Source organism: Hippichthys cyanospilos, chromosome 5, assembly GCF_059441005.1.
Source record: "Hippichthys cyanospilos isolate Australia breed blue-spotted pipefish chromosome 5, RoL_Hcya_1.0, whole genome shotgun sequence".
Classification (NCBI taxonomy): domain Eukaryota; kingdom Metazoa; phylum Chordata; class Actinopteri; order Syngnathiformes; family Syngnathidae; genus Hippichthys; species Hippichthys cyanospilos.
In genome coordinates, this window is record NC_142373.1 from 11,114,969 (window position 1) to 11,124,677 (window position 9,709).

Sequence of the window (9,709 nt, forward strand, 5' to 3'; positions counted from 1 at the left end):
AATGGTGTCATGGCGCTAAAACCTTCTACAGCTTACAGGTGTTTGTTACGCTTTGCTTGTCGGCGATACGTAGTGCATCAAATTGCTGAGACAGCAAAAAAAGGGGTGACCATGCACCCGCAATGATGCAAAGAAACTTTCCAATTAGATTGCGAAGTGGTTTAGGAAACTTGTGATTGAAAGGAACTTTAAGTTTAGTTTACAAGTAAACAAAACTAGCAATTACTTTTTTTTAGTATATTGGCTATTTATTTGCTATGTCCCAATTTGCCACTGAGTGTCCAAAATGAGACAAAACGATTTTATTCTTTTTAATTTTCCCGTGCACTTCACTGTACTCCTTGAAAAGACGTATTTTGAGTTCATCTTATTTGATGTTCTATACAAAATATGTTATGAACAAACGTAAACACGATCACAGAAACGTTAAACTTTTAAAGGTATACAGGGGACCAAGACGGAAATTATTTTACTTTATAAATCTTCAAAAAGTACTATTTTCAATAGTTATGGGCCTTGTCAATTGTATTTTAATTTAAGCAACAACTTTCAAATTTTGTGAAGCAAAAACAACCAGCACAAGTTTTTACTTAGCAATAAACCATTATTATTATTATTATTGTAGTAGTAGGAGTCGTCATAGTTTAATGCACAAATGGCCTTTTTACAGAGTTTGAAATCTCTGAGGGCATTTGAAAGCGTCTTATCCAGCTTCACGATTTGTCAAGCTAATTGGAATGCAGTAAATGTGTTAGCATTAGGCACAAAGTCCAACATTTACACAGCAAACAATGCAATGCCATTTATTTTCACCCTTGTGATATTTTATTTGATGCGAAGGGCCGCTAAAATATGGATGGCGGAATGTAAATGACAACCGAGCTATAGATTGGACACCTCCGCTATACGTTAATTTTGTGTTTACATGTAGTGGTGACTGACATAAAATGTCATTTTTTTGCATTTTTATGTTCTGCGCAGACAGTTAACGAATACAACTGAAAATTTAGCAGATAAACACAAAGTTGTCCATCATGCTCAACGCAGATTATTGTGACTTTTGGAAGAGGGGCGTGGTCTGTAATTTGTCAATTCACCGTAACATTGATAATATTTACATGTTTTAGATATTTTCAATGTTTATCTTTTACAACACCCGTTTTATAAGTGAAGGCCGTCCAAGCAGACTTCTCTCTGTAAACGCAAATTCCAGAGCTGCATGTTTTGATGTGCGGGTGCGCGTTCATGTGACGTCACCGCCCGCTTTGATGCGTTTGCCTTTCAGTCGCGACGCGCACGCGCGCACGCCCCCATCAAATACTCAACTGCTCGACAGACGACACACGGCGATGCTCTGAAGGGTCTCCACTTTTTTTTTTTTTCCTTTCCATCATCCTGCACCCCAAGTCCGCCATGAACCCCGGCGGACGTCCAGCCCAGGCCGGCGCGGAAAGGAAGAAAAGCTCCCTGTGGTACCGACGCTCACTAAAAGGCACCAACGACCATCACAGGCACCGACACAGCAGCGACTCTCTGTCCAGAACAGCCAAGGTTAAACTCCGTCGCATTCACGTGCAGTTTTTTCATTTTCAAACAAATCGCCCACGTTGTAACTTGCACCCCAAGTACGCAGAGTCCGTCTATGTAAAAGAGGCCCTAAAAATTGTGTAGAAAACCACTAAAGAAAAGCAGACTTTTAAGTTAAAATTAAAGTGCAAAAACAATGTTTTGGAATAGTTGTTGTGATTATTTCTTAAAAGGCGAGACCGAAGGAGTAGAAAGCATATCTGTCGAAATGGAAACAGAAAAAGGAAACAGGTGTTAAAAAAAAACAAATCTTGATGTCGCTTGAATGCGTGTACTTCTCCAAAAGGGCGAGTTTAAAGACAATTTGAGCTCGAGTGGGTGCTGGCCAATGACTTCTATTTTTACGGCCATAAGAACGAGAAATGTCATTTCTTTGGTTTTTCGTTCAAATCAACCATGTAATTTGTGGACGGTCCCTAAAAAAGCGACCAGCCAACGTCGAACGTCCGGCCAACTTATAAATAAATAAATAAAAAATAATTCCACATACAAGCAGTAAAAGTGAAATGGTGTCCAAAAAAAATAAAACAAAATCTAAGTTAAGTGGAAAATCATTATGGGTTTTTTTAGTTATCAAATATTCGTTCCTGGATTGCCAAAAATTGATTTAACAACTTAAATTCATCGACATGTTATCTGAAACATAACTTTTCTTTTAGTAGGTATGAGATAAAAACATGAAAGCCTTTTCATTAGCAATTAAAGTCTTTAAATGAGGCTAATTACTGCAAGTAATGCATATTTATTCGTCAAAATTATATTCGATGGTGTGTAGTGATCACTAGAACTAACCCATTGCCAATCTTTGACGTTTTGTCGTCAATGGCAGTGAATGAGTTAATGATGAGACTCATTGAACTTTTTACAGTTTATACATTGAAATACTATACACCGTAATACATGTGCATTCGTCGAAAGTGATTTCCTAAACAGTGCGGCATTTTAACTCATTCGCTGCCATGGACGACTAGAAACGTCAGAAGATTATTTTTAATGGGATGGCGTTGAATGAGTTTATGGATTTTTGAGTTTATGGAGTTTATGAGATTATTGAAGGAATACAAATGCATTACTTGCAATAAAAAAAATTACCATTTTGCAGAAGGACATGCAAGTCATTTCCAGCCAATAACGTAAAAAGACGTAAAAAAAATCCATCTTTTGTGGGCTGGCAGTGAATGAATGAATGTGTATATTGGCAACAGCTTTTGCAAGTAAAATTGACGTTATTGCAATTAATTATAATTATTGCTGGGTTTTTCTTTGGAGATTTGTTCTATATTGAGCAGCAGATTATCCCCGATTTACCGTCAAGCGTTTTCAACAAATTGCCACCAGCAACAGTGAATTTGTGGCTCAAAAGCTTGTGATTTTTTTTTTTAATCTTATTTGTTATGTAACTGCAGTGGGAGCAACGTAACACATGAATTGTGAACTTCATAGTAAGCCCGATTATAATGCAGTTGGTTATATTTTGCATCACGTTAATATGATTAATTCCAAAGTCTTGTAAAGTTTTTTTTTTTTTTTTGTCGACTCTTAATGTGATCAATGCGTCATTGGTGATTTTCACATTTCTTATCTTGCAGCCGAAACAGTTGCTGATTGATTATTCAGATCCACAAAGGTAAAATTTGGAATAATTTTAGATTGCATGTATCAACTGAAACCTTGACTTTTATTTTTATTTTTTTTCTTGCGCAGAATAGCAATTGTGCTGGAAAAGGAAGAAAATGAAACTTTTGGATTTGAAGTTCAGGTACATCTGATCAAGAATGATCTACACATTTAACACCTCACAGTGCCCGTATATTTTAGCATTTTTATTCATCTTTCAAGGCCGACAGAATATTGTGTGAAAGCTTGATTTCCATTCCATAATTAGAATTACAAATATGTATATAGGTGTTGTATGTATGGATGGCAACACTGCCATCTAACGGTCACAGTTATCACTACAGTGCTCAATATGCTTAATCAGATGAGTCCGGACATTAAATGCCAGATACTTAAAAAAAATTAAACCAATACTTAAGTACATTCAGGACATTAATTTCGAAATACTTAAGTATGAAATCGAAACTCAAATATCTGGGATTGAATGTCCGGACTCTTAAAAAAACGTGAAAATGTCCCTGGCACTGAATGAGTTAAAAGCAATTATTTTCTTAAGAGAAAAAAAGTTGTGTTTTCAAACATTTGTTGATTTATTTGTTTATGCAAGTCAAGTCAAAGTTTAACAAAGGAAGAATGTATAAGAAGTATATAAAAAAAGGAAACATTTTAAAAAAATAACTAAACCAAGAGCTCAGAGGAGAAACAAGTGCTTCACGATGCTTCATTTTCCCATTTTTAATTTTTACGAGTTTGTCGATGAACACGTTAACTCATTCATTGCCATCGACGGCTATACACGTTAAATATTTATTTTATACAATATGCTTTATTCATGCGCGAGTTTTTGTGATGATAAACAAATGAAACTTGAAAACATTTTGCCACCCTTAATTTGATCATCTGTACAGCTCTATTGAAAAAAAAAACCACATTTAGAAAGCGGAAGTTAAAATAAGCAACTGAGAAAATGTGGTTTCACAAGTGGACACACCCACCTATGACTGGAGTTTTGGCTGGGTTCAGAATTTAAAGCAGTCAGTGTTAACATAAAAGATTTTCGACAAAAAAGTGAGAAAAAAAGCTTTTTTTTTTTTTTTTAATGGAGGTTTGTTTTGTTGCAGACCCACAACCTGCAGCTGAGGAGCAGCTCTGCCGTGGAAGTGTGCACGTTTGTGAGCAGGGTGGAGGACAACAGCGCTGCAGAGACCGCCGGCCTGACCGCAGGTGAACGAGCTCACTTCCTCCGATGCGAGCGTTCCACATCCTCCCCATGCATCTTCCACCTCATTTTACCTTTAGGCTCCTCGCGCATGTTGTGGAGCTTAAGTGCAACTAATATGAAACCCGTATCCAAATTTAGTTTACTGCTTTTCAATGCCTTTACGGGAAAATTAAGTACATTCTTTTCAAAATAAGAGCAAATTAACTCAATCAATCCCCAAAGCAGTTTTTTTTTTTTTTGTTTTGGTTAGGATGAAGGAGAATCTAAAAATTTCTGGTACCAATCAACAAATCGTTTATTTTAGTACCTAAAGCAGTGCTTCTCTAATAGTGGGGCGGGCCCCTTCGGAGGTCGCGGATGACCCCAGGGGGAAGGCTTGATTTTTGTCATGTGACGTGTAATTGCAATAAAATAAAAATGGTCTTTTTGTTTTTTAAATTTCAGGCACTACGATTCACTTTTTTTTCAGATTTAGACTAAGCTGTAACCTTTGTAAACAATGATGCACTTGGTTATGTTTTTTCTGCTTTAGACTAAGCTGTAACCTGTGTAAACAATGTGAAAAATAAGTTGTTGAAAGTTGATTTATATTTCTGTTTTCTTTTGTTAAAGACCATCGAGGGTTTGGTATACTTATACCATTTTTATTTTATAAATAATAATCTTATTTATAGTCAGTGTGTTGAGTGGGGGGTGCACACGTAAAGTAATGGCTTTAGTACTTTTAGGTACTTAAAGTTTAGGCACTAAAGTACATACCTATACTACCGAAAGCTATATTTTTACTTTAGTATGAAAGTAATTGTTACGACTGTACTTATGTATCGAAAGTAATCGATTATTTTCGTACTTAATCACCCAAAGTAATCGATTACTTAGTGCTAGACATTTTTTTGACCCTCCTGTAACCAAACCCTTGAGAAAAACGTAAACATATTTCTAAACTGTGTCATCTTGTGATATCGGCGATATCTCGGTAAAACGTTTTATTTCGTTCCCTTTCATATGGATGTGAATTGTCATTAGCTATGCAAATTTTTTTTTTGTCACCATCCATATCTTCACTCACCATCACAGGAGACGTCATTATTACCATCAACGGTGACAGCATTGAAGGCTTCTCACATCAGCACATCCTCGATCTGATAACAGGATCCACCAACAGTTTAACGTGAGTGAAATCCTCGTGCATACACTTTGCAAAATATGCATATTGCATTTTTTTTTCCACAGTTTTGTAAATGTTTTTAAAGGCGTAATAGTTATTCCTTCAACCACTCACTTTGTTCAATGGCGTCACTTCTATCCATACGTGTGTGTACAGTAGGTTAGATTTATTAATACCCCCAAAAAATTGAAAAAGGTTTGTAGTGTGTGATGCGATGATACTTTAAGACAGGGATGTCAAACTTATTTTTATCGTGGGCCACATTGTAGTCATAGTTTCTGTCCGAGGGCCGGAATAAATCTAAAAAAGTCTAAAAAAGCATCTTTAACAGTTATTGCTTAAATTTTGACGTACCCCTGAATTTCTCTAAAAACCTTAAAATTTAGGACTTAAAAATAGAAAAATGTGTTTAATTAATGCTGTTTTTGCTTGTTTACATCCTTACCTAGTTTTGAAATCAGAGGCCGGTAAAAACTGTTCAAAAGATAGATCGGATTTTTTTTTTTAAGACAATCTGCGAGTTTAGCTAGAAACTTGACATCAAATCAGCATTGTGCTTTAAGACATAGCCATTAACTGGTCTCTACCGCCACCTACTGTCTTGAGGTGAAACACAAGTCAACAGAAGAATTTTCTGTTTGACTGCCGCTCAACGGAATGTTGCAAATATCGCAGGAAAACCTGTCATAAATTCTATTAAAAATGCATCTCAAAAACTGTAATAATTACAGTTTCATATGGTCCAAAATTTGGACAGTGATTATTTTCGTCCACAAAATCTTGCACGTCAGCTGCAATCGCGTAAAAATATCCGAATCAAATTCCACTTTGATTGAACAAAGTGCTCCAGCTGGGCTCAATTTTAGATAAACTTGTGTTTTCAATTCCAGGTTGGAGACGGTATGCGGGAGCGTGGTCAAATGGATCGAACTGGAGAAGAGGGTCAACCAACTTAAGGTGCGGTTCTCACGCCGAAACCAGTCAAAACCCCCACACTTGTAAAACTGAATTTTTTTTCTTCTTGTTTCCTGCATAGCAATCGCTGAGTGAGAAACTGCTGGAGCTGCAAGCGCTCACATTACGGGAACAATGCCTAATCGGAGGTGAGAGGGTTTGCTTCAGCTGCCCGACCACAGCGCTTCCTTTTCACACGCGATGACATCTGTGAGACCATATGATAGGAATTGAAACATCAAACTCGACGCGCAATAATCGCACGCATCTGCGCAAGTCACAAATTTGCTGTTTTTGAGGTTTCCCTTCAACATACCTGATTCAAATCGGGGTTGTTAGCAGGATTCTATGAAGCGTCTTGATGAGCTATTCGTTCGAATCGAAAGAGAACGATCAAAAAGAGGAAGGACCCGTATCTCTCGATTACCGGATTTGACCACGCCTGACCTAGTACCGTATTTTCAAAAGTGTCATCCAGGTTATTATAATCATCAAATCTCTTGTTTGTTTAAAGTTTTCTGAAAAGATTAGAGAAGTATACCGTTAGACTAAAGCTATAATAGAAGATGTAGTTTGAGGCATATATTCTTTATCCTCTGCAAAGAACGACTGTTAGAGATTCAATAAGAAGAAGCAACCATTTACAGGTCATTTTTTTCTATTGCCCTCAGGTGGCCAAGATATTAGAGAAGTACACCATTAGACTAATGCTACAATAGAAGTAGTTTGAAGCATATATTCTTTATCCTCTGCAAAGAACGACTGTTAGAGATTCAATAAGAAGCGACCATTTACAGGTCATTTTTCTCTATTGCCCCCAGGTGGCCAAGATATTAGAAAAGTATACCGTTAGACTAAAGCTATAATAGAAGATGTAGTTTGAGGCATATATTCTTTATCCTCTGCAAAGAACGATTGTTAGAGATTCATTAAGAAGAAGCGACCATTTCCAGGTCATTTTTCTCTATTTTATTGCGCCCAGGCGGCCAAGATTAGCACAAAAGATGGAGTTGCACAGTGTCTATTAATATTTTTTACATTTAAAGTAATCGCTACTAAAGTATACGTACGAAGTAAATATTATAGAGTGGCAATATTAGTACTTAAACTACACTTTTTTGTTGACGTGGTCACACAACGAATTCAATGTACACTGTATTGACAATTATTCAAAAAATAAAATAAAACTGGGCCAAGCCAAAGGGGTTTCCACCAGTCCCCACAAATAACCGATGTGTTACTGAAATGGGGTCAGATTTCCTCTAACCATCTTTTCAGTTTTCACTCACTGAGACTTTTCTTTCTTCCGTCTCGCAGGCACTTTGAAAGAAAGCACCCTCTCGACGGATTCCTCCGAAGTTCACGACTCCCCAGCGGTCCAGCGCAGCCTCCGCCTCTCCAGCGACAGCAGCTACAGGGGCCTGATGACGGACGACAGCGACCAGGGCAGCGTGTTCGGCGACCTGAACTCGCCCAGCCCCTGCGGCGCCGCCAACGCCGCCCAAGAGGAACACTTCTTCTCGCGCAGGTTTTCATCCGGCTCCACTCATCTCCACCACACCATCGGCCGATCCAGCAGCTCCAGTTTGGCCAGCAGCAGCGGGAGCAGCATCGGCTCGCAGTCTCCCACCTGGGATCGAGCCAGGATCTCTTCTTTGTTCGGTACCCTGCCCAGAAAAACCAAACGGACCAACGTGAGGAAAAACATACTCAAATTGATTCCCGGACTGCATCAGAGATCGGTTGAGGAGGAGGAGGTTTGAGAGGTCTATACGCGACCTTGCTTTCGGCGTTTAAGTGTGTCATAACCAAAAAATGGTATCGGCCAACGACAAATGGAATGTCAGTGATCAGTCTTGGCTTTTTATACTGGACTCTTGCTGTTTTCTCATCCACCTTGTTCACTGATTTTGACTAGGTGGCACAAAAGCATTATGGAAACTTGTTTTGGGCGTGCACCGAATGTTTCTTCTTCACAAGTTGACAAATGTCACCGAACGTTATAGAGCAAACTTGAATTTAAAAAAAAAATGTTTCCTGTTCACGTCAGAATGCGGCCGCTGTAATGTGAGCGCGAGCTGCAGAGGTCGAGGTCGCATAGCAACCGATATATTTCAAACCAGAAAACAGACTAGCATGGTATACATACAGGAAGTGGGTACGAGAGGTTATCGCTTCTGTTTTGTTTTCCAAATACTCTCGGTTGGCTTTGATTTATAGATTTAACTTTCAGTGGCAAATGTAAATATATGTGAATATAAAGGCACACCTGAGCTGGAAAAACTGATGGATTTTGTCGCTTAATTCACTTCCCACAAATGAAATATTCATGAGAATGTTAAGACTGGCTTGGACACATATTGTAAAGAAAAATAAATTGGTTTGAATTTACTGTCCATGTCCAGAAAATGTCTGTTAAATTTCTTGAAATCTTCACTAAAATTAGATGTAAGTTTTGGAAGATTTTCAAGATCTGTATGGCACATCCCCAGAGAATTGTGTGCAAATTTACAGAAAATTGATCATGAAGTAGCAGACACATTCCACTTACATTTTCAGAAAATTAGCTGTAAATTTCCAGGATACTTGATAAATTCTCAGAATATTTTAAGTAAATGTAATTTTCCACACAGTGCCAGAAAAGTTCCAGAAAGCACACTTTTACATCATTATAGGCACAGTTCAAGTCATTTCAATAGAGTTCCTTGGCAACAAGATTACACCAAAGTTCTAGGTCTAGGCAGAATCTAGTTTTATTGCAGGCATAAAAAAAAACGTTGAAAAGCAAGCTTGCCTTTTCATGTATCAAAATATCGTACCGAGTTTGAGATTGTAGATGAAGACACTAACCGAAGTTTTAATCAATCTGTACGAAATTTCAAGAAAGTTATACAATGCCGAAATTTATGACAAGACGCAATGTATCTGTTTTTTTTTTTCTTAAAAAAACTGATTATTTTGATGTTGGAAAGGGTCATTTTTTGCACGTCTTGAAAATTTCGTAACTTTCTCAAATCTTAACACTGACGTTCAACTACAGTTTGAGTTTTTTTTCTCAAGCGATATCGATAAAACAGCCACTTTATTTTTCATATCAATATTTTAAGATGGCATGGAAGTCCGCTGCTCAATTGTATTTTGTTTCACGGTTTTGAATGCAT

General features: G+C 37.6%; 1 protein-coding gene across 1 annotated transcript; it reads left to right on the top strand.

Annotated features, from left to right (window-relative positions):
- Positions 1-1,267: 1,267 nt before the first annotated feature.
- On the top strand, positions 1,268-8,939 carry cytip (cytohesin 1 interacting protein). Its single transcript, XM_088415385.1, has 8 exons — positions 1,268-1,551; positions 3,177-3,214; positions 3,292-3,346; positions 4,326-4,428; positions 5,504-5,597; positions 6,485-6,551; positions 6,631-6,697; positions 7,866-8,939. The coding sequence occupies exons 1-8, from the start codon at positions 1,414-1,416 to the stop codon at positions 8,309-8,311; spliced, it is 1,008 nt and encodes a 335-aa protein (XP_088271511.1). The 5' UTR covers positions 1,268-1,413; the 3' UTR covers positions 8,312-8,939.
- Positions 8,940-9,709: the final 770 nt, after the last annotated feature.

Bases quoted from the DNA above. Each gene is read 5' to 3' on its own strand.
- cytip (XM_088415385.1), top strand. From the start codon at position 1,414: ATGAACCCCGGCGGACGTCCAGCCCAGGCCGGCGCGGAAAGGAAGAAA. The intron at 4,429-5,503 runs GTGAACGAGCTC...TCACCATCACAG, and splicing joins GACCGCCGGCCTGACCGCAG to GAGACGTCATTATTACCATC. The intron at 6,698-7,865 runs GTGAGAGGGTTT...TCCGTCTCGCAG, and splicing joins GGAACAATGCCTAATCGGAG to GCACTTTGAAAGAAAGCACC.